Source organism: Rhinolophus sinicus, linkage group LG10 (genome assembly GCF_036562045.2).
Source record: "Rhinolophus sinicus isolate RSC01 linkage group LG10, ASM3656204v1, whole genome shotgun sequence".
Lineage (NCBI taxonomy): Eukaryota > Metazoa > Chordata > Mammalia > Chiroptera > Rhinolophidae > Rhinolophus > Rhinolophus sinicus.
The window spans coordinates 21,526,006-21,551,411 of record NC_133759.1 but is presented as its reverse complement, the minus strand read 5'-3'; the positions used below and the strand labels follow the sequence as shown (position 1 = coordinate 21,551,411).

General features: G+C 34.9%; 1 protein-coding gene and 2 pseudogenes across 19 annotated transcripts in view; 2 read left to right on the top strand and 1 right to left on the bottom strand.

Moving 5' to 3' along the window:
- Positions 1-25,406, bottom strand: part of SLC4A7 (solute carrier family 4 member 7) — a 98,722-nt gene that overhangs the window by 41,819 nt on the left and 31,497 nt on the right. For 7 of the 19 annotated variants that reach the window (XM_019745254.2, XM_074312738.1, XM_019745259.2 and 4 more), the window contains 5 exons: positions 21,222-21,303; positions 16,890-17,036; positions 10,875-11,013; positions 10,156-10,316; positions 7,956-8,144 (listed from right to left, as the gene is read on the bottom strand). In XM_019745254.2, the coding sequence (XP_019600813.2) occupies positions 7,956-8,144; positions 10,156-10,316; positions 10,875-11,013; positions 16,890-17,036; positions 21,222-21,303 (718 nt within the window). Of the gene's footprint in view, positions 1-5,100; positions 5,470-7,955; positions 8,145-10,155; positions 10,317-10,874; positions 11,014-16,889; positions 17,037-21,221; positions 21,304-25,406 lie in introns of all 19 variants that reach the window. The other 12 variants (XM_074312736.1, XM_074312735.1, XM_019745256.2 and 9 more) reach the window with 3 other exon arrangements.
- On the top strand, positions 880-1,268 carry LOC141567189 (ATP synthase F(0) complex subunit g, mitochondrial pseudogene; annotated as a pseudogene).
- On the top strand, positions 21,960-22,760 carry LOC109454519 (dnaJ homolog subfamily C member 9; annotated as a pseudogene).

Genomic DNA, 25,406 nt, shown 5'->3' with positions numbered 1-25,406 from the left:
AACGAATAACTGGAATGTAGTCACTTGAGTTTATTGCTTAAACTCAATGACAGACCTTTGTGATACCCACTTCTCTGTTAAATACCTAAATGAGGCTGTCACTGGGCCCCCAAAATCTCAATATAAAAAGCATATGCAATCTATTCAGCCATGTGCTCATTCTCTGGAAGTGTTGACAATTCTGAAACAAAACATCTCCTAAAACTTAACTCATTATTCACCATTTTAGCTCAGCACAGAAACATTATTAAGATTCCTCTTCTTTGACCTTTGTTTCTAAACTTCCAGAATAGAGCTCATTCTTTTATTAAAATACATATTAAGGTCCTGGCAGCAAGTGCAACAAAGCACCAATAGATACACTTGTGACTACTAACATATTCAATATGCAGACGTAGAATCAAAAGAATACATATGCACAGTTTCCCAAAAATAGTCCCAGCCAACAGATTTTGGGAAGAAGAATGGAATGGTGAGAAAGCTATGAGGGGAAGTAAGGAGAGAGACGGAATGATAAGAAGAAATGATGTGGAACTCAATACTGACAAAAGTAGATGGTATAACCTTAAGTCACTTAGCTAACCTGGTCATCTTGAACCTGTTAAAATTGCCATGCCAAGTACATGATTTCCACCATTATATTCTCTCTTCAGTCCTTCCCAATCTCAGCTAAGCTAAAGCTGTTTCCTCAATCAGTAAAGAAAGTCTCCCTGCTCCTACATTTCTAGTTCTCAGAATTAAATGAGTAAACTCCCCCAAGTTAAAAGTATCATTGGTACAGGTAACTCAGAAGGCCTGTATTTCCTTAAGAAAAAAACAGCTTCCAGGGGGTGACATTCAGCCGGCCGTTTGAGGCCACAGGCTGTCCATCCTAGAACCATGGCCCAGTTTGCCCATCACCTCAGCGAGAAGGCCCCGGTGCTGGTCAACGCTGCTGTCACTTACTCGAAGCCTCAGGTGGCCACATTCTGGCACTATGCCAAGGTGGAGCTGGTTCCTCCAACCCTTGCTGAGATCTCCACAGCTACTCAGAGCTTGAAATAAAAACAGTCAATAATGGTCAGACTGGTAGCTTCCAAACAGCTCACAGTAACGAAGCTCTGCTGAATGGTTTGGGGGCCACTGAGGTGTGGATGTGGTTTTATGTTGGCAAGATCAGAGGCAAGTGTGGCATCACTGTTGGAAGCCCAATCGTTAACATCTGTTTCTTTTGGGTTTATTATTTGAATGTTCTTGAACCATGTGTGACCAGATTGGTCTTCGAGTAAAATGTGTCGAAATCAATATTTTCTGTATCAAACACTGTATGGAAGGTCACATTTTCTCTTGACGTTAAGTTGGATTGTCTTTTGCTTTAATGATGTTAATATAGCTCTAAATGCATATCTTTGTTTAGCTTGAAATTAAAAAGGATATATGTGAGTATACCAACATGTTACATATATTTATGAGGATAACATTTTAATTTGAAGGTTGGAAATAATGTATTTTACTTCCAGAAAAGTTTGGGGAAAGGCCTTGAGAAAACTAGAGCTTGCTACAGTAGGAGAAATAGTAATACCACGTACCAAAATTAAATCCTGTCAGTAGAATAAAGAATAATATTTGGATGATTTCTCTTTGCTAAAATCAGAGAAAGACTTTTTGACAACACTTACATCTGAAAATGCTGGTATTCTATGTATCTTTATAACATCTTTAATGCCAGGACAGAGTGAATGAGAGCCATGACTAAATTTTTAATCTAATTTTGATATGTATATTATTAATCTATCTGGTTTTATGATATTTAGAACCTATCTTTGCAAAAATAAAACACCCTATGGATATTTAAACAGGATTATAACTCAGTATCATCCATGGGTCTAAATAGCATATTATGTGCTGAAATAAACAGAAGTGATTGGTTAAAAAATAAAATAAAATAAAATAAATGTTGAATATTGGCATATATGAAATCAATACTGAGATTTAAAAATCATATTCTGGTGTATTTATTGTTTTGTCCTTGTATATTTTTTTCCAAATAGCAAATCTAGCTAGAGAAAGATAAATCAAAGGTATGAGAGAGTTTGCTGTCTTACACATTTTGAAGTAGAATTAGTTGGAGCCATGGTTAGCAAACTGGGAAGATTTTTGTCCCTGAAGAGACACTTGGCTATGTCTAGAAACATTTTTGGATGTCACAACTGGGGAGTGCTATACTGGCAGCGAGTGAAAACAGGCCAGGGAAGCTGCCAAACATCCTGCAGTGCACAGGACAGCCCCCTACAACAAAGGGGGGCCCCCAGCCCAAAATATCAACACTGCTGAGCATGAGAAACATTGAGTTAGAAGATCGCCACAAATACTAGAAACGAGTTTACCTCTTTTACATATAATGATTCTCAAAAAAATAACTATGGGAACCACCACCCTCTTTTTCACTGTGGGTATGCACAAATCACGACCCCATGACACAAAAATCTATGGCACTGGTCTCTCCAAAATTATACTGAGGCCACCTTCCTCCTCTAACATAACATCAGACTTCAAGGAAGCTCAACTAGAGTTTCTAGGTGCTTTAAGCACCAAAGATAATTAAACAGGGAATAATATATAGCCACCCCCATTATTTTAATTACATAACTTCTACAGATGTCTTCTTAAACAGTAATTACGAGCTTTTTCTGTCTTTAGAAACTCCCTCTCTTCCCTCCACTCGTATTTCTATTTTTCAGAAAGGTTGATAAATCTCAAGACATACTTAAAGCAGAGGAGAGGAAAAAATTGTGTCCCTTAAGTCTCAGTTGAATTGCTCCTTTTATCCCTTAACAACATGGCCTCACAAGTCATTGTGGCCCATATGTATGTCCCTTCCATCCTATATAAAATTTATAATCCCTTATTATTAATAACATAGAAGCTGGTAAAACAAAAAATATAGTGCTACTAGTAAGTATAGGTAAAAACAAATTCAAAGAAGTACCTTTAAAATCATTTTTGTTCAAGGAAAATAGTAAATCTTGTTGGTTCTAATTACCGTGTTTCCCCAAAAATAAGACCTAGCCGGAGAATCAGCTCTAATGCATCTTTTGGAGCAAAAATTAATATAAGACCCGGTCTTATTTTATTATAATATAAGACCGGGTCTTATATATAAGCCTAGAAATAATTATTCAAAATAATTGTTCTTATATTATAGTAAATAAGACCGGGTCTTACATTAATATAATGTAATATAAGACCAGGTCTTATATTAATTTTTGCTCCAAAAGACGCATTAGAGCTGATTCTCCGGCTAGGTCTTATTTTCAGGGAAACACGGTAAGAGTGTGATTATTTTTGAATAATTATTTCTAGGTTTATTTTTTCTCATTTTAGTTCAGTTACTTCATTATTACACTATAGCTTTTTCACAAAGTAGTAAAATTTACAATGAAATACTATACTACAGATTTTGTTACAGGTAGATCTGAGTTCAATTCCTTGCTCTGGTTCATTTACAGTTTGATCTTAATATCTCCATGTCTTAGTTTTCTTCACTTGTAAAATAGGGATAATGCCATGAACCTCACCTAATTGTTAGAAGAATTAAAAACACGCTATTTGAAAAGAACATATCACTATATGTAAAACAAGCTATAAAACAACAGTAGCTGTAACTACAATTATAGTATTACAATGATTTAGCCATAAAACTTCCATTTTTTTACTTCTAAAAGAATATCATTTTTTTGGGCAACTACAACTAGCTTTAATTAAATGCATCTGGATATAGCCAACAGAGAGAGAGGCTTGTCAGATATTAGGGACACAAGGATTTTTTTTAGTCAGAGGATTCAGGCTGCCACTTACTAGCTGTATGATCCAGGGGAAATTATTTAACCTTTCTGAGTGAGTTTCTGAAAATGAAACTCACTTAACTCCACCTAACTTACACAAATGTTTATACCAATTAAACAGGCTCATTTAATAACTATAAACTACCATTGAAGTGTTAGATATTATCAGTATTATAGAGAAATGTGATACCGTGTTTCCCCGGAAATAAGACCTAGCCGGACAGTCAGCTCTAATGCATCTTTTGGAGCAAAACTTAATATAAGACCCAGTATTATTTTACTATAATATAAGACTGGGTCTTATATAATATAGTGTAATATAAGACTGGGTCTCATATTAATTTTTGCTCCAAAAGACGCGTTAGAGCTGACTGTCCGGCTAGGTCTTATTTCTGGGGAAACATAGTAGTATTTATATGATTAAAATCACTAATTAGCATTTGTGTATGTCACATTGATGCGTGGCCACCAGTAAAATAGTCACTAAAGAATATTTCTTTATACAAAATCGGCAAAAATACATATACAAATGCACATATAATTAAAGTAAAAGAACCAAAATTTTCATAATATAAAACCCTTATATTAGTTATAAAACACTCATCCACTAAGAAATAAGTTTTCTAATTCACATACAAAAATATATCCTAAATGTCAAGGTGAATTTGGAGTAAAGGTAATATGGCACTGAATAAAAGACAACTAAAATCTATTCCAAAATATAATACTAGTCTTGAAATAATGATTTCAGGCAATCACTAGAGACCATCAATCTTCTCAGAAAAAGAACATTCGGTCCTATTATTGCTAGGAAGGTTAAAACATCCTGCATTCTTTGGACAAAAGCACTAAACAATAGATAAAAAGCACAACACCTCATTATAATTTATGCATAATATGTTATATACTCATTTACCTTATGAATGAAATACACAAGAAAAGCCACCATTTTTTTTAATCATGGCAAATTAAAAGATTACTTATAAAAACATCTATGTTTTCCTAAACCATTTAAATGCCCTGACCTGTAAAATCTCACTGGCAATTTTTGAAAGAGCTTAAATTATGTGTAGTGTTCTTTGTAGTCTCCTTATAACTTAAAATTTTTAATAATTCTATTCTTGTCTACAACATAAAGAAAAAAAAACATGCAGAAGTCAAAATAAATTCCAAGCATTATCTGCAAATGCTGCTAAAGCTATGTGCTAAAAGGCATTCCAAGTGCAAGTGATCCAGAGGCAGAAAGCACCACACATGGAGGATTGTGAATAGTTGCCTGGAGTTATGTCAACATTTTCCTCATTCTTCTGCTCCTGGCCTTTCAGTGCTTCTAAGTCTTCCTCAGGCGGATGAATTACTACTGTGGGAATATCATCACTGGCAGGAGAAACCAGTAGTGCTGGGGCCTGAAGCTGACTCTGTTGGGAACTTCTGGAGGTCAGGCGACTGAGGCTAGGGCTGGAAGGAGGACTGTTTTGAGGGGTGGGAACTGGGGTTGTACACCTTGAGCCTGCAGGGGTTCCAGCTCTTGAAGAAGGAAGAAGATGACTGAGAAGAAGAGATAAAGGCGATTCTCCTCTCAATGAAAGGTTTGAGGCAGACAGACCTGTTCGCAAAGAATGGCGGGAGGCTGAAAGGCCTTCCCCTGAGATAAAACAAATGAAATATGATGAAGTTCACTGCAGAAGGCAAAGAGAAACACAAAAACATCAATTTACACTGTAAATGGCAAGCTGTGAAGGCCCAAAATTTCAAATTCATGCTTATTGGAGTCAGCATGGCAATCAAATTTTTAAATGTTAGAAAGTCATTGAAAACTTGCTTAAGCTATATTTAGTTCCCTGGTGTATCAAAAATAAATAAATAAACAAGAAAATAAAAAACAATGTTAATGAGAGATGGTGGGGAAAAATATTCTGTTAGTAATTAGAATGTCCAATAGTGAGGCTTTAAAAAAAAAAAAAATCAAAGCAGAGTTGTTGCTTAAATAAGTGATAAATAACAAATTAGATAATACAAAAATCATCTAAGAAATAGAACACAAACAAAACTTACCAGCACTGACAGCTTCTAGTTAGTATATATTTCCTACACTGTCCGAACCACTACAGATTATTATCTCTCACAAGAAAAGTCCACATTAACATTATCTAGTAATTTCTAGCTTAAAATTGATATCAAATCTTTATAACATTAAGTCAATAGGGCATCACCTATTGGTAGTACCCCCATGTAATATTTAAAAATATAAGACTAGTCATAGAAAATTTTAAAAAGAAATATAAATTGTAAAGAATTTCTTGAGCTCTCTAAAGATATTAATCAGATATGCTTCCATTGTAATACAGCAGATAAATTTAAACAAATGCATACAGTCTTTAATTTAGCTAGATAAGAATAAAGTATTTCTCACCAACAGCAATAATGAAGTAACTAGCATATTTCAAAAGGTGAAATATACTTACAATTCAAACACCTAGTCTATGAAGTGTGCTTAATGGAATGACATTGTCATTTAGGAAAACGAGCAATATAAAAATCCCGTATGATCTAAGTCTATGTAATCAAAGCTATGTGCTAAAGAGATATTAAAAATAAAGATTAACCTTCAATCCATAAAAAAAAAACACCATTTAGTTAAAAAATAAGCTGCATGCAGGAAAACTGTTAAATTATAATACAAATAACAATTCCCATGCATTTAAAATGGTATTTAAAAGAAAAAAGCCACTGTCTTATGATTAAAAGGAACAAATTTACAACTGGAGAATAATCAGGAAGCACTGCACATGAGAAACAGAGATTTAATAGGGTCTCTGGGTAAATGAGTTCATTTCACTCAAGTAAAGAATATATAATACATGAAAGATGAAAAGGAGAAATACAATGTGACATAGATGGTGTGCTTTCAAATTGAACTTATGACAAGAAGAGCTTTCTTTTTTACTTAAGCTTCCTTAAATATACAAAAGCATAATTTTAAATAGAAAAGACTCTTAGTGGTCATAGGTTCAGAAGGAAATGGACTCAAGTATTTTACACTGCCTGAGCTGCAAAAAGTGATTACTGTCAACTTTAGATTTTTAAACCCTATCACCTATGGCTGGTTTGCTTATAAAACACTTAAAAGCCATTATTTCAGTGATAGAAAAGATGAGCAGGAAGACATTGTGGCCCATCCTCCACTCCTCTTCACTGCAATCCTCATAAGCTTTGGGTAATGGGAGCAGCCAGAGGCAACAGTGACCCTCATAAGCAACTCCAAGCCTTTGAACCTGGGTTTTCCAGAGTCGCTGACATCAAAGCTCTTTTTGAGAGCCAAAATAGAACCCCAGTGATGTAATCCTCTGCTTTAGAAAGAGGAAAGGCAAGCCCTCCAAGTGTCCCTCCAAGACAGTGACAGAGGTAAACAGCTACCAAAACATACAACTCGCGCGCACTGCTAGACCGTGAGTGAGAGTGGAGAGCTGGAATATGTGGGTCTGCGCCATTCTCAATGGCTTGGAAGACATCGGCTAAGGTAATTTCTAGCATAAGATAGGAATGGTCATAAAAACCTTTCACAAATTGTATAAATAAAAGGGAAAGAAATCAGCAAACCAATCCCAAAACACTTGTTTATGCTCGGTAAAATATATTCAGGAGACCAAAGAAACAAAAGAATCACTAGGAAAAATCTAATATAGACAATAAAGGTTCAAACCAAAAATTTAGAATTAAAAAAATTAAACTAAACTTATAGGTCATAATTATGCCTCTTTAATTATACAAGAATTCTTGAACAGAAACAAAAAAAAAAACAGGAAGGAGAAGTAACGCAGGGTTTGGTATATTGATAGTGCATAAATATTACCAATACTTAAGTGTGCCATGATAAGAGAATGAATGGTTAAGTCTTTTACCTAAATGATTTCTACACATAATTCTGTCATGTTGTAAAGAAAGACATTTTAGCTTTTTTTAAATACACAAATAACACTTTTTTTTTTTTAAGAATAAAAAAGATGAAATGAGTTATGTAATAATTATCTGGAAAAAATATCTTTCTTTCCCCAAATGATAATTGTAACATAGTACAATGCTGTTAGAGTAGAAGTGTTAGCAAAAATTGGATGCCACAACTTATCTCACCATTCCTTTCAAGCAAGTGAGGGTCAGAATGTTTCTTGCCTATATCTGCAAAAGATCGAACAAGGGGAATCCGACTGGTGAATCTTTTCTCATTCTGATGATGATGTCTCTTAAGAAGAGCTTCTCTGACATTCTCTCTAATGGACTCATCCAATTGGCCAGAGGCTATCATGTTGTCCAAAACCATATCTATTCAAAGAAAAAGAAAGTTGCTTTTATTAAATAACAGTTGGATGACTATAACATACGATAAACTGTAAGTGAAACCCTACTAGAAAAATAAGATCTTTAAATAGCTCTAGAAAGTATTATTCTTATCTAATATTGAATAATGCATGCATAAAGTATGAACATTATCCAACAAAAATGAACGAATTACAAAGACACCCTTATTTTAATAAGTACTATTATTCATAAAGAGGCTACTGTTATACACTAATAGCCTCCCTAGAGTTGAAAGTGCTTTCCTGATATGGATATAAGAAATTCTATTAAACTGAATATTCAATAATATTTGCTTCCTGAGAAGTGTAGGTTTTTTATTGCTTCACCTCATACTTTTCCCAAAAACTGTAGATGAATATCTGGACTCATTCACTTAATCATTAACTATTTACCAAGTACAGATTATGTGTTGGGAATACAGCAGTTAACTAAGCAGATCAATTTTCTGCTCTCCCTTGTCCAGAGGTAGAACCACCAATGAGCAAACAGGTAAAATATCATGAAGCAATAAGTTCTAAGAAGATGAATATATCACACTGTAAGGAGAGGTGGGGGTATAAAGAATGGGGAGATTGATGGTAATGTCATTTTATACATTTTTGTGGTGATTGGAATATTTTTTATTTTATAGAGTATACTTGTATATAACTATTTTTAAAGTAGTGGCACTAACTTGAGATAAGAGTCAAGTTTTCAAACTTATAAGGTTATTCCAAAAGAGAACTGGAAAGGATCAACCTACCAGATTCACTACAACATTAACAAAATGACTACAGGCTACCATACTCGGTACTAATGAATGATGGATTATACAACATTTACTAAAATATTACATTGTTTTATGTGATGATTGCAAAGCCAAAGTAAGTCCCGCATGTCCAAATTCAATATTCATAACCCTAACTCAATTTTAAGTCATTCATAAAAGACAAGAAAGTAAGAACTTTGATAATTTAAACATTTGCAGCATGTGGTCAAATCTAACAATATAATAATATCAAAGTAATTTCTAGCCTGAGAAATTCTAATAATTTGTGGTTCTCTTGAAGATCAAATACTACAGATTTTTTTTTCCCATGGGAGCAATCTATAAAGGTAGTCACACTATCAAATCCATTTTCACAGCTATCTTTTTCCACTTTCTAACCCACAGAATCCTTTAAGCTTCTCTCTCCTTCATTTCCACTGCTACTACCTACGACAGTACAGGTCATCATCACTTCTTACTTAGACTATTCCAAGAGAATAACTGGCCGAACTTGCTTCCCACCTCTTCCTAATCCAAAGCCACCCTATATGCTCTTGCCAGGAAGATTCCTGACACACATTAGATCACACTATTCTCCAACTTAGAAGTCACCAAGAGCCAAAATGCCTACCAAATCAATTCCAATTTCTTAATCCCGTAATTCAAGGCTAGTCACAATCTATCTCTGATTTATTTTCCAAACATATCTTCTATTACTATTCAAGAAATCTGTATACTTACAGGAATCTGGATTTCCTGAGATTCATACCTATCTATACTTTCTAGACTTTTCTTCCTTGTCTGCCACCTCAGAATACTTTCTTTTCTCCTGTACCACCTGCTCCTTGTTCCGTGTTCAACTTCTATGAATAAGTTGTACAGTTAATGTACTCTGTAGATCTTCCCCAGATACCTTGGTCCAGAAAATAAAGAAACAAAATGCTCCTTCCTCTTTATTTCCAGAGAACGTACTCCTTATCTGGCTTATGGTATAGGCACTTTCTTCTTGATACTGTAGTTATGTCTGTCTAAATTAATCTCCTAAACTCTAAACGTATCAGAGGCAAAAAGAGTTATTTGTATGTCTACTCCTCATACTGCCCTGCACAGAATGGAAGCTCAACTTATAACTGTTAAATCAATAGCCTAAAATTCCACTTTATTTCGCTATTTAAATCTCTCTAATTTCCGTACAATTTAAATATAAAAACGTTAATTTGCTATAACCTGCTATTTCATCTAGAGTGCTTGCTCTCATATCCAGCATGACTGTTCCATTTAGGATGCAACTTCTTAGTTCAAAAAGACTGTGCAAAGAGAGAGTTGCCACATAAGGTTTACTCCATCGGTCACCGCCGTCTTCAACATCCTCTTCAAATTTCAGCCATCTAAAATGTATAAAATGTAAAAATATTTTATAAAGAATGACGATTTCATTTGCTGATTTTAACATGATACACATAAACTTGTTCTTTTAAAGAGAAACAACGATAACCACCACTAAAACATAACTTGGCTAACAAACCCATTTTTATAAATTAGGCTAAAGAGCTACCGTATCTATAGTCACAAGTCATCTTTGTAGTTACTTTCTATTCTAGCTATCTCAATAAGAAGTCGACAAACTATGGCACTTCGTACTTTCCACTTCTAATCCTCTTTTAAACTTAAAATGTGCAAGATTTTGACTTTCAAATGTGTTTCTCTAATTAAGGACTTGAAAATGTACGATAATTCCTTTTGTGTCGTGTTAAAGTATTAAGAATTATATAAGGAAACAAATTTTGAGAATAAAGAGGAAAACTAAAGACATAATTTCCAGACACGAGGAAATTCTCCGTTCATTGTTTTAAGCACTGGGTAGCTCATCATTTCAATTTTATACTCTCATTACAAAAAGAAATCATGTTAAAGCCAGTCAAACACTGAGACTGAGTATTTATTACCTGGCAGTTTCTTTCCATTCGTACTCTTCCCCATCTCTGTAACACAGTTCATCCATTTCCGTGAAGAGGTCATGGGGGATATGCTCCTCATCATCATCCTCAGTACCAAGGATGAACTGAACTCTCTGGGATGGTGTATCTTGACAAAACAAGAATTCAAATACACTCAAAATTTTCCTCAATTCATTCAAAGATAAATTCACAGATTTGAAAGTGAAATCCTTTTGTTATAAATAAACATATTCCCTCAAAACTCTTTTATTATATTTCTTCTTGTCAGCAACCCCTATATTTAATGAAGATAACTAGCTTTTACTACTTTTATTATTAAAATGCTGTAATTTGGGAAAGAAACAAGGATCAACAATCCAGGGGGAAAAAAAAAAAGACTATCACAGACAGATCACATGCACGGACAAAAAAGGAAAAATTATGTTAAAAGTAAACAAGACTAATCTTATAACTGATGTAAAAACAAACAAATAAAAACAAGCAACATCCAAAAACATGCAACACTATGTTCAAAGGCTCCTCACTAAAAATGTGGAAATGTTAGATAAAATAGGACATTAAATAAAATGTAGTTAATATATAGCTAAATTCAAGACTGAAAACAGAAAATCCTCCCAGTTCCAAAAAATATGAGAAAACTCAAAGCAAGGAGTACGCAGAAACTGACTTTTCCTACTATCGTGGAAAAGTAAAACTCGGTCAGCTGACGTAAGGGAGGTAGGGCAGTCAATGTAAGAAACAGGTATCTCACTCATAGCATCTGAATTTAAACTACCTATTTGGTAGAGAATCCCCAAAGACAGAAATTAACATAAATTCTAGTCCAGACGAGTTGAAAGCCCTAGGGCCTCAGTATGAACACACAAGCAAACAACCACAAGGATCAATTAAAAAATTCAAATTCTGCTGAACATGAGAGATGAGGTCACACTCAAAATCTACAGTTAAGTGAACAAACCTCCATGCACTTGTAATGCAAAACACAGGGATATTAGAACAGGTTAAAGAGTAAATAAGAAGGAATTATTAAAGGAAAAGACAGATCTGAGGAAATCAGACAGAATGTATCAATGACAAATAAGACGAAAAACACAAGGAGATGCAGAGAACAGAATAAGAAAGTCAAACAGGAAAAATGCCAGAAAGAGGAAAATATAAAGAATTGGGGGAAAGGCAATAGAAAACCGTTTATCTGAAAATTTTCCAGTATGTATATGACATAGGTCTGCATATTGAAGGAATACCCTGAGACCTACGCAGGACAAACAAAAACATTAATAGAAGTTATTGAACTTCTTAACGTTTTGAACATTTCAATATTTAGGTCTTATACTTAAGTACTATTTTTGGTGTTCCTGTAAGTGGTATTTTTAATTTCCATTTCTGACTGTTCATTGCTACTATATAGAAATATGGTTTTGTATCCTGCAACCTTGAGAAACTCACTCAGTTCTGCAGTTTCGTACATTGCTTCGGATTTGCTACATACATGATCCTGTATCTGTGAATAAAGACAATTTTACTTCTCCCTTTGCTACCTGTATGCCTTTAGTTTCTTTCTTGCCTTATTACACCGGATAGGTGCTCCAGTGGCATGTTGTACAGAAGTGGCGAGACAGGACATCCTTGCCTTTTTCCAAATCATAAGGAGAAAGCATTCAGTCTTTTATCACTAAGTGTGATGCTGACTACAGGTTTATTGTAGATGCTCCATATAACGCTGAGGAAGCTTTCTTCTATTCCTGGTTAGTTGAGAGTTTTATTATCAATGGGGGTAGGATTTTGTCAAAGGTTTTTTTCTGCACCTATAGAGATGATTATGTTTTTTCTCCTTTATATTGTTAATGTGCTTATTTACATTGATAGATGTTTAAATGATACACCAACCCTGAATTTCCACTTGGCTATTATATTAATTTCCTATTGTTGCTGTAACAAAACAACCACAAAGTTTGGGGCTTAAACAACATGAATTTATTCTCTTACAGTTCTGGAGACCAGAAATTCAAAATGCATTATAGGACTAAAATCATGGGACTGGTTCCTCCTGAGGCTCTAGGGGAAAATCTATTTCCTTGTCTCTTTTAGCTTCTGGAAGCTGCCTACATTTTTCAGGTCTGGATCCCATCCTTGGATCACTATAACTACTTGCTTCTGTTGTCACATCTACTTCCTCTCTGATTTTCTGACTAAAGACCCCCTGTGATTACATCTGGCCCACCTGAACAAGCCAGTATAATCTCCCCATCTGAAAATCCTTAACTTAATCACAACTGTAAATTCGAGTTTGCCATATACTACTAACATTCACAGGTTCTGGGCATTAGGAATATGGACATCTTGGGGGCCATTATTCAGCCTACCATAGTTATGATATCCTTTTTAAATATTGCTGGGTAAGATAAGTTTTTATTTTGTTAAGGATTTCTGAATCTATATTCAGGAGACATATATAGAATGTAGTTTGATTCTCTTGTAAACATCTTTATCTAGTTTTGGTATCAGGGTAATGCTGGATTCATAAAATGAACTAGGAAGTATTCCTTCATCTTCAATTTTCTGGTAAAGTCTATGTAATTTCTTCCTTACATGTTTGATTGAATTCATCCATAATGCCACTTGGGAGTAAATTTTAATGTAGGAGTGTTTTAGACTACAAGTTCAATTTCTTTATATATACAGGGTAATTCAGGTTATCCATTTCTGTTTAGCTTTTATTTTTAAGGAATTTCCTCATTTCATCTGAATTATCAATTTTGTTGGCATAAAATCAATCATAATATTCCCTCATTAGTCTTTTAATGTCTGTAGGATCTGTACTGAAAGTTTCCAATACTGGTAATTTGTATCATTTTTGTTTTCCCTGATGAATCTGGAAATAGGTTCATAATTTTATTAATATTTTCAAAGAACTAGATTTCAGTCTGATTGATTTTTTGCTACTGTTTTTCCAATTTTTATTTTATTCATTTCTGCTTTGGTTTTGTTTCCTTTCTTTTCCTTACATTGGTCTAATATGCTTTATTTTCCCCTAGTTTCTTGAATCAGAAGCTTAAATCATTGTTTTAAGATATTTCTTCTTTTCTATTACAAGGATTACAAATTTTCCTCTAAGCACTCCTTTAGCTGTATATTTAGCTGCAAGTTTTTCTGCAACCTTCTTTCTGGCACTCCAATTATATATATGTTAGACTACCTGAAATTGTCCTACAAGTTACTCATCCTCTGTTTATTCGTTTTCAGTCATTTTTCCCTCTCTTTTATTTTGGAGTTTCTATCAGTCTTCAAAATCATTGATTATTTTTTTCTTTCTGCAGTCTCAAACCTTCTCTTAATCTTATCCAATGTATGTTTCATTTCAGATATTATATTGTTAATCTCTAGAAGTTCCATCTGGGGCTTTCTTATATTTCAATTTCTTCATCACAGTCATATTTTCCTCTATCCTCTTGAGCATATAAAACATATTTGTTACAGTTTCTTTAACACGCTTGTTCTCTAATTCCATCAAACTCTCATTTCTGGATCTGTTTCTATTGATTTATTTTTCTCTTGGCTACGACTCATATAGTCCCACTTGTTTATATTTTAAATAATTTGTGGATATCAGATATTGTGAATTTTAGAGAGTTCGGTGTTTGGTTTCACTGCATTTCTTTTAGCAGTGTTACACTTTGTTCTGGCATGCAGATATTTGAAATCAGTTTAATTCTTTCAACAACTGTTTTTAAGAATTTTCAGAGCAGATCCACTGTTGTCTTTAGTGTAAAACTAATTAAGACCCACTGCTAAGGCAATACCCTTTTATGAACTCTACCCACTGTACTGTATGTCACAAGGCTTTCCCACTCTGACTGATGGGAAAACACCCTATTCCCAATCTTTTGTAAAATCCAGGAATTGTTTTGCCTAGTGTTTCCTGGTGGTTATTTCCGACGCCTCCAGTAGTTTCCTTTGGCTTAGACCAGTACTCGGCCAAAGATTCAAAAGGACCCTTCTTCAGACCTTTGGAATCCTCTGTGTGTAGCTCTCTACTTTCTGGCACTCTGCATCTCAAATACTTTCACATCCCCAAATTCCAATCTCTGTCTGCTTCAACTCTGAGAGACTGCTAAGCTCTGCTCAGATTCCTTTCCCTGTGCTGTGGCCTAGAAACTATCTCTAGGCAATAAGGTCAGGCAATCATAAAGTTCATCTAACTTGCTTCCCTGCTCTCAGAAGTCAGAGGCCTGTGCTGCCTGTATTGTCCAATGTCTGAAAATTACTGCTTCATATATTTTATCCATTTTTCTGTTTAAAATGGGAGGGCAAATTCAATTCCTGTTAGGCCATCATGTCCAGAAGCAATAGTCCTCTATAATCTCACTTTAGAGAGTGAAGGAAAGAAAAAAGGGACTTCATTCATAATTTCTAGGATATATATTGGCAGTTAAAACCAAAATAAACCAACTTCAGTGACATAAAATTATTCTAGGGATAGCTACTCCATTAAAAAGTCACAAATATTTCCTCCACCAAACTTATTTTCAAACCACTATATTTAAACTTCAAATATCATACCTTAGCTTGAAACATCAAACCAACTACCCAGGTGACTATATAAACATACTTAATTACAATTAAGTAAATAGCATTTCTATAAAAATATTGTGTGCCATTTTATTCAATATGAATTAGAGACACGTACTGATCCACTGACAGAATCACCTAAGATATCCTAAACTGGATGGATACATGATATGGAACAGCAAAACACCTCTAAATTACTAAATATCATCAAAGTGTACTACTGATCCTTTCTAAAATTAGTGTTGGTTTTTCCTTTGCTAGCTACATGACGCTGTTAGCTATATGAACACTTAATATTTTGCCAGGCCATCAGTATCTTTTAGCACAGGTTGTTAAGAGATTCCCACCATTTAGACTCCCTAAGCTGAAGTTTCTCCATCTATACAATGAAAACAGTAAGACCTATATTAAAAAAAAAAAAAAAAAAAGGCAGAAGAGTAAATCAAAGAGTGTATGTGAAGGACTTGTGGAATGCTTAGCACAGAACTGGCACTTGATATTTTACTGGGCCATCAGTATTTTCTTTCTCATGTTCATACTGTAGCTGTATTATACACAGTAGTTCTTTTTCCCTTTACCTCTTCACAAAACTTTCCTTTAGCTGAGCACAGGAGCCTATAGGGGCGCAGCTCATGCAGCTTTGCTAGAATGCACACACTAGGACCCATAGTGTAAAGATTGGCCACGTGGGCTTGTGTTGTCCTAAAAAAACCAATGACTCCCTATACGTCAAGTAAGTGTTGTGTCTGAGAGTTCTCCTCAGGCTGCACAGCTCGTTTTTCTGGCTTTTCCCTTTCCCACTTCTCAGGGCCACTCAAATCAGCACTATCAATGTTTATTATCAGATAACATTCTCTTTCCTGTACTATATTCAAATGCCTTTATTCTTTCTGATTTTCTCTGTCTATTGGGCACTTCTATATTTCTCTGCTTTCAAACACAAATCCTGTCCTATAAACCATACTACCAAATCAGTGCACTCTTTTTTGCATAGAATACCAAGTAATGCAGCTTAATAGATAAGATCTTCTGCCCATAATGTGTTTAAAAACAAAACAAAATATTCAACCTCTTTCAGGAGCCTGAGGATTCCAGATATTTGTTCACTGCATATGGAAATAATAAAATATGTAATAGAGAAAGGGAAATAAAACCCTACTAAATTGAAATTTAAGATGCAACTTTTTGAATTCCAAGGCTAGAAAACAAAGCCTCTTACTTTTGTTACTTATCGATGTAGATCTTAATCTATAACTAAATATTTTCCTTGTAGAAAAAAACATTCTTACTTCGATTAGTATTCCTCAATGGATATAATGTGTCTAAATTATTTCAGACATACAATTTTAAAAAGGAAATACTCAATTAAAAAAAAAAAAAGCTTTCCAAGAAATAACTTTAAACTGTTAACGGAGATCTACTGTTTCCTTTTACCATAAGAAGGAGATTCCCGTCCATCTTCTTTATCTGATTCTTTATCTTTTCTTTTCCGGTGGTGATGTTTGTGTCCACGGTGCTTATGACGGCGACGACTCTCTTTACTAAACGGGACATGAACACCAATATATACAGCTCGATGACCTGACAAAAGATTCAGAAACGTATTACTGGTTTTCCAAACTGGGAAAAAAAAGTGATATACACAAAAGTACAACGAAATTTACTTTGATAAAAAAGAATTACATATAAGTAATTCTTTTAAGCTCACATATAAGTTCACATAATTAAAAATGCTAGTCTCCTATTACGTCTCTTATTGTACAGAGCTCTAGACAGAATGTTATACCAAGGACTAATATCATCAACTGATAAATACACTAGATATACAGGTTACCTGTGTAAGCATTAGTTTGCAAGTCTAAAAAGATTATTTTTGGAAAGCAGAGCTTGGCCTTCTTAAAATCATATAGACATAAATTTATTCTATCTACATTTATGGCCAACCCTAGTTAGCAAAGATCCTTCGCATGAGAGATAGGCTTTAACGATGATTAAATACTTTATAATCAATATTCATAAATGGGTATTTGTACGTATTTACTCATTTTTTTAAGTTTTGAAAAATCTCAGATCATCAAGGTCCAAATTACTGAGGACTGCACTAAATGTAAATGGTTCAAATACTCCAATTAAAGGGTAGAAAATATCAGATTGGGGAAAACAAAGCAATACAGTAAGGTTATCTGCTATCATCTACTTTTAGAACAGAAAAAAACTACTAGATGTTACATTATCCTAGGTTTGTATTCTGACCAACAAAACAGTTATGAAAGGCAGTCTCTGCTTTTGCCCACTAAATGAAACTGAATCAGGGAGGCAGACAGCTAATAGCACTATGTCAAGTACTGAGAAGCATGAAATTGATTTCTTAAATAGTTCTAATGAGGTTCCTATTTAAGCTGTGCTGAGTGAAAGGGGTCATGGGCTACAAGTTTAACTAATTTGCAACTAGGCAAAAATCATCTGGCCTAGAGCTGTTTTTATGCCTTCGTGTAGAACATAAAAAAGTACTGTGCTAAAATATGTGCTGTTAATGACATTCCTTTCCTAACAAATTCCGTAAGATGGTAAGAAAATAAATACCTCAAGAAACTCGAGATCTTCACCTTTAGATGAGATTTAAAAATACAGTCAATCCTCATTATTCATGGAATCTGTATTTGAAAATTTGCCGACTCACTAAAACTTATTTGTAACCCCAAACTCATGGCGATTTCATAATCATTTATAAACATGCACAGAGCAGCAAAAAGTTTGAGTTGCCTGACGTACATGTTCCCAGCTACAGTTGAAAACAGTGACATTCTGATTTCTTGTTTCAGTTGCCAACATATTAATGTCAATAAAATAAATAATCACCTTTTAACTTAAAAGACTAGACCTATTGAAACATATTGAATGAAAAGTGTTTAAATATCTCCTGGCACCCAGCACTCTGGCTAGTACAGACTCAGCACGAGATAAAGAACTGTGGAAATTAAATATCAATTGTTTTTAAATATTTTACCAGAAAATTCTAAATTTAAAAACCAATTATATAAGCTTTATTTTGGAATGATGGAAAAGTTCTGGAATTAAAGTTGTGGTGGCTACACAACATAGTGAATATACTAAAAAACAATAAACTATATACTTTAAAATGATGATTTGTGTTATGTGAATGCTATCTCAGTAAAAAAAGTAAAAAAAAAAAAAAGGAAGGAAGAAAAGCATAACTAAACTCGTGATCTTACAATTTTATTTTAGTATAAAACTATTTTCTTCTCAACATCAAAGAAAAGTGGAAATTAAAGAGTCAATTCTCATCATTGTGCACTGGGAATTACAACATTGTTACTCCAATTAGTACTAATGGGTTTTGGCACACAATCCCAAATGTACAAAGACAAAAATAAATTTTATGAGTTTGCAATTTAGAAAGACTAGATAAAATCAGTAAGACTATGCTACAATTCAAAGGTGAGATCAAGTCTTCGTTTTTTTCTGTTTTTGTTATTGCCCTCTCAGTGTTCTCAGTTATAATTTTTTATTTCTTTGTTCTTTCACCTTTATTTCATCAAAGGCCTATTCAAACTCTGAGACAAACTTGATCTTTCCCTCAAACTTGATACCGAAATTTAGATCTGTACAAAGCATGCAAAGTTAATGGGCCCTGTGGTAAACAAGGAAAGTCAATGAACATAGTCAAGTTCCTCTCTTTAAGTTCTAGGTCATATATATGTGTATTTGAGGAATGTCATTAAATGGCAAGTGATGGATTAAATGTATCATCGTACATTTGAGTTAATAAAATTATTGCTAAAAATTTTAACTTCCCTAGTCCCAGAATCTAACCACAACCTTCTAGGTAACTGAGATTCTTTCTAGAAGCCCTAGTAAGTCTGGACTTTTAAAGTCAATTTTGAAAGACAGGGTTTTTTTCATTTCCATCTCAGAAAGTAAACGTGGGGAGCACTTATTGGTGTCTCTTTCCATCTCCTTTTTCAAAGCAACAGATTAAGGTTTCTTACGGATGGTAGCAATTTTCACAGACGACTTTAACTTAATGAGAATGTAGTTCTCAAAAAGACCCAAAAATAAGGCTATCAAAACATTTGTCACAAATACCACCTTAACCAAGTGTTCGGGATTAACATCACCAACAAATCATATGTCAACAGATTTGTTACACTAAGAAGAACTCGTCACGGGGCCGGCCCGGTGGCTCAGGTGGTTAGAGCTCCATGTTCCTAACTCCAAAGGCTGCAGGTTCGATTCCCACATGGGCCAGTGGGCTCTCAACCACAAGGTTGCCAGTTTAACTACTTGAGTCCCGCAAGGGATGGTGGGCTCCACCCCCTGCAACTAAGATTGAACACGGCACCTTGAGCTGAGCTGCCGCTGAGCTCCCGAATGGCTCAGTTGGTTGGAGCGCATCCTCTCAACCACAAAGTTACCAGTTCGATTCCTCGACTCCCGCAAGGGATGGTGGGCTGTGTCCCCTGCAACTAGAAAATGGCAACTGGACCTGGAGCTGAGCTGCGCCCTCCACAACTAAGATTGAAAGGACAACAACTTGACTTGGAAAAAAGGCCTGAAAATACACACTGTTCCCCAATAAAGTCCTGTTCCCCCCTTCCCCAATAAAATCTTTAAAAAAAAACGAAGAACTCGTCACTTCTGTGGTATGCTCCCCAAATATCCATTGTCTCAGTCTGTTCAGATGGTAACATTAGACAAACCCAAATTTAGAGACATTCTACAAAGTATCTAACTACTCACTCCTCTTCAAAAATGTCAAGTTCATGAAAAACAAGGAATGACCAAAAACTTATAGATTAGATGAGACTAAGGAAACACAAAAAGTACTACTGGATCCTAAACTATTCAACTGGATTCTTGAATAAAGGACATCAGTGGAAGAACTGGTGAAACCTGAATAAAATCTGTAGTTTAGTTAACAGTATTGTACCAATGTTAATGTCTTCATTTTCATAAACTTATGATGGTTATATAAAATGTTAACATTAGAAAAAGCTGGATGAAGGGTATATAGAAACACTCTGTACTATCTTTGCAACTCTTCTGTAAATCTAAATTTATTTCAAAAGAAAATTTAAAAAAAAAGAGAAAGAAAATATTGCTTCCTGCTCAGGGAAGAAAGACTGGCAAATAATTCATTTGCTCCACAATGCTCTGCCGAGGTTCTTATAGCATTTTAGAAGGCTGATGTAACAGACCTATAAAATGAGCACTTAGATGACTAGTGATAACTGTGGCTTTTATTAGTCTAGCATTCTAGTTTGTTCATAATACAAATTACTCAACCTGCTAGAAATGAAAAAAAATAAAAGTATTAACTGATTTTATAACTGGCATTTCAATTTGTCAAGTAATAGTAACTATCAGTGAAGTTTGATAAGCATTATGAAATCTATGTCATGCCAATACTTTCAACAAAGAGTAATTAATAATCAGGGAATGTTCTATTTGCAGATACGGATAGTGGTTACACAGGTGTTTTGCTGTATGACTCTTTAAATCATATTTAGAAAACTGTTGAACACCCCCTTTAAATGTACACTATACCTCACAACAATAACTAAAACTACTTCAACAAACAGTAGGTAAAGGGGCAACCCAGTTTTGGGTACCTCCTCTCGTAAGAGAGCTGTATTTTCACTCTAATAAAAGAAAAAAAAAAAAAAAGTAGGTAAAAGTTAAAAGGAGATTAACATTCATTAGTAATTTATCCTGCTAAGCATACGTGATTTTAAACAAACTTACTCTCTAGTTCTTCTTTTTCAAACTTGGTGTTGACAGTTGAGCTGGTTTTGCCAAGATCCACAACAGCTTCTTCATCAGGACCCTAAAAAGAAATTATTCTCATTGGCTCATGAAATCAATATACAGTGAGGACCTGTTACTAGGTGAATCATTTGAGATATCAAAAACAAGATGTCATTCTTCTCAAAGAACTGAATTCTTATTACAGCTAACTGCATTCTTTTTAAAGTAGGCTTACAGGCTTACCTGTAAGACCATTCAAAAATCTCATGGTAAGAATTGAAGTGGCAAAGATTTTTAATTGGTTGTCTCTGGAAGTTACTAAGTAACTGGTACGTATACTCACAGAAAAACCCTCCAGATCAGAAATTAAAGAAAATCTGAGGTAAGGGGAACCCTTAGATATCAATATAGAATGCTTTCTTTCTTGTTCTTTCCTCTTTGGTCCTCTAATTAAAAGGAAACATTTACCACAGTTATTAGATTGAATTACGGTTAAACATAAAATTGTCAAAAATGAGTCTACAGACTTAACATGCAATACCACTTTCATGGGCAAATTAACTAAGAGCCAATCAAAGTTCTAAGAACTTTGTATTTTTCTAGACAAAAGAGAAGCCATGCTAAAATTTAACCTCCAAGGAGATTCTGGCTTTAAGTCGTGAAAGTCTACCTTCATGATTTTGTTCCCTTCTTCAGCTCAACAAAAAGACTAAATGTACTTACTGTAAAATAAGTATGCATAGTGTATTTTCAAAAAAATAAAATTTTCGCTTTCCTTCCCTTCTCAACTTACAACTTTCAGAGGCGCATTATAATCATCAACTACCATGTACTTACTACGCCCAAGTTTCTATGCCATAGATGAACCAAATCCCTTCCCTCAAAAAGTTTTCAATTGAGCTGTAGCCCACTCTGCAGCCTTGCCCAGGATGGACATGCTGGATCTGCGGAAGTAAACACTCAGCCGTGCAGACCTTTAACCTTGCTGGGTGGCATGAGGGCTTGAACCTCGTCCAACGCAACTATCACGAGGTATCTCAACAGGTGCACCCAGCCTGGGTAGGTAAGGGTGACAAGGAGGATGCCATGCCATCCACCGCTTCCTCGTCCTCAGGAAAGTCTATTCCATTTTATGTGACAAAGACTAGACAGCAGTGTACAACGAGCAGGAACAGTGGACAAGGAATCCGCTGTGCTCAGCTAAGCCCAGGACGGGGAGACATATTAAAGGGGATATCCAAGCTTTTGGAAAGATATACAAAGGTCCTGAGGACGAGTTGGCTGATATCAAACAGGCCTATCTGAATTGCAAGGGTGACACGGATCAGCTCACGGAGTCTGTGCTGTGTGTGCAGAGGAGGAGCCTAGAGGAGGGAACCTCATCCAGTAAGCCCTTCCCACCAGAGAGGTCCCATCCTATAATGCCTTTGTCAAAGAATCAAAGCAAAAGATGAATGCATGAAAAGGATGGCCCAGGAAGAGGCTAAAAGCGGAAATGAACAAACAGGAAGGGGTTGGGGCTTGAAGGGGGGATGACCTGTACCCAGTCGTTCAGAGAAGGCAAAGGATGGGCAACGGGAAATGGGCCAAGTCCTGGCTCCCAGGGAAGCCAGTTACTACAAACCTTCAAAGCAGGAGAGGAAACAAACAGCTTTCAGGAAGGAAAATAAATAATCTAACTTGTTCTCTTATGCTTTAACTGGTACTTTCGTTAGGCAACAGAGACAACTACAGATGACAGAATTAAGTAATATTAACACTAATTACAACACTGTTAATATTCCATTGAAAGCATTCTTCTAGAATGAAATTATATTTTTATCCATCTGATTATAGCGTTTTTTGAATTTTGTAAGACAAACTTTCAACCATTCCTATTTCCTTTGTGGTTGCTGCTACTGCCCAGTATCTCCTCTAGCACTTAGAACAATAAACCAAAGTAGCACGTACTGTATTTACCTTCTTACCACCTTCAGTGTTCCAACATAAACTGGGAGGACCAGTTTGTTTTAGAAAGGATCAAACAGGAGGTTGGGTAAATGACCTTTTAAAGTTTCCTCCAACTTTTGATCTAAAGTTATTGCACTTTTGTGTATAGCTTTTCTACAAAGTAGATTCATATGCAATGTTCCTTGCTATCCAAACTCTCAGTATCCAAATTCTCCTATCTTAAAACTCAGGAACTGAACCAATTTGATTCCATTTTAAAATTTCCCTGCTATCCAAACTCTGGTACTCAAAATTCAGTACCAGACACAGTAAATCAAGAAAAGGTATATCTCTTGATAGCCAAACTACAGAATCGAATAGATATGGATATCAAGATGTACATGACTCTAAAGGATTGCTATTCAACTTTATATAGGAAACTCACAGAAGGCAAATGACTTGCCCAGGCTCCGTATTTAAAGAAGTACGAAGCAGGCTGTGTAGACTGTGAGACATTCTCATATAATGGACTCAGAAAGAAGACAGACAATAGTATGAAGGTTAATCAAACTGCCTTGTGGCAATCATACACCCTTAGAAATGAGGAAAGGCTAAATTTAAAGTAGGAAACAAACAAAAGCCCACACACAAAAAAGTTCAAGAATGAATAATAATTACCATCCATTAAGCATGTCATACTCTGAAACCTGTATTTAGCTTTCCTCTAATGATTTCATGCCATGTAGGTCCTAAACATGCACAGGTACAAAGAAACAAGCTGTCTCCTAAATAAAAGGTGTGGAAGTTGGATTATCCTAAGAGGCAGCATACCATGTATTCTAAAAGGGATTAACTGCTCCCATTCTAAACTTTCACTTAGTGGGAACAATTGCCAAGATAGGAAACAAAACAATGCTGTTATCTCTCTCCCCTAAACAACAACAATAACAACAACACACTTTTATTCCAGTGCAGAAATACTTATGAGCTGAGATGAACTAACACTAATCAGTGAACACTCAAAAATAGCTAAACTGGGCAATCTTACAATATTTACTTATTTGAAGGACACCTACTCTTTGACCTCTAAACATCTATCATAAAAATAAAACTTCCCATATGGACAAAAAGCAGCATGCTAAAAAAAAGGATGCCCATGAGCACGTACTGTCATGGTCCCTCCCAGCTTGTACCCATTAGACACTATCTGTAAAGCCTTCAGTCACTTAAAACCACATGAGATTATTTTACTGTTATTGCTTGGGTTTTCAATGGGAATGTTTTTATGTTTAACCTGTAGAACAAACTCAAGTTAAAATTTTAAAGTCTAAAAAAAAACTTGTACATTAGCAATGTAAAAGAAAAGGGAGGGGGGGGGCACCTGCATTTCTCCCTTCTCTTAAAAACATGACCTAGCTTTGCAATGCCTGTGAAACAGGAATCAGAAAGGCCGTCTGCTATAAGTGCAAATCCTAAAGAGGCCACACAAATTGGCCATTTTGACATATTACAAGTATGTAATTCACCCAAATATTCAGGGTGCATAGGACTATATATTAAAAATCCCTTAGATAGCCACAGATGTTTCAAGGGGGCGATACATTTCTGAAAAAAGTATACTGTATTTTAAATCCTATCATTTTAGCATAATGCTTTAAGCCATATTTCTTAATATAAAGTAAGTGAATACACTAGAAGGGACATTTTTATATGTGTTTTTTTAAAGTATATACAAAAAATATATGTAATATTAAATATGTGGAAGGCTAAATATCAAACTGCTAACTAACAGTTGCACTCTGAGGTTGGGAAAGCAGCAGGGGATGACAAAGAGACAGACAGTCATGTCGTGTTTAATTTTTGTTATAGCAAATATGTTTTATTTTTAGTATTTTAAAAAAAGAATGAATTCAAATTTCAATCTGCTAATATGTCAGTTATTTTTAAATTTGCATCTAGAAAAAAAACTCTTCCTCATATTTTCACTCCAAGAATATAGTGGAAAACTAAAAATAGCAACAGCAAAGAGCAACCCTTGACATCAAAATGTTTTCCTTCTTAACCTCAGATAAGTGACACAATCCAGTGCTTATAACACCTACCTAAAATAAAATAAAGTCAAGGCACTGGGAAATCTCAACTACATCAGAGACTAAAAAGGCCAAATTATATCAATGCAAGATTGATCACTCTAATCTTAAGAAAACTATTCCATTTTTCCATAAAAATGCTGTCTCTTCTAACACATAACTA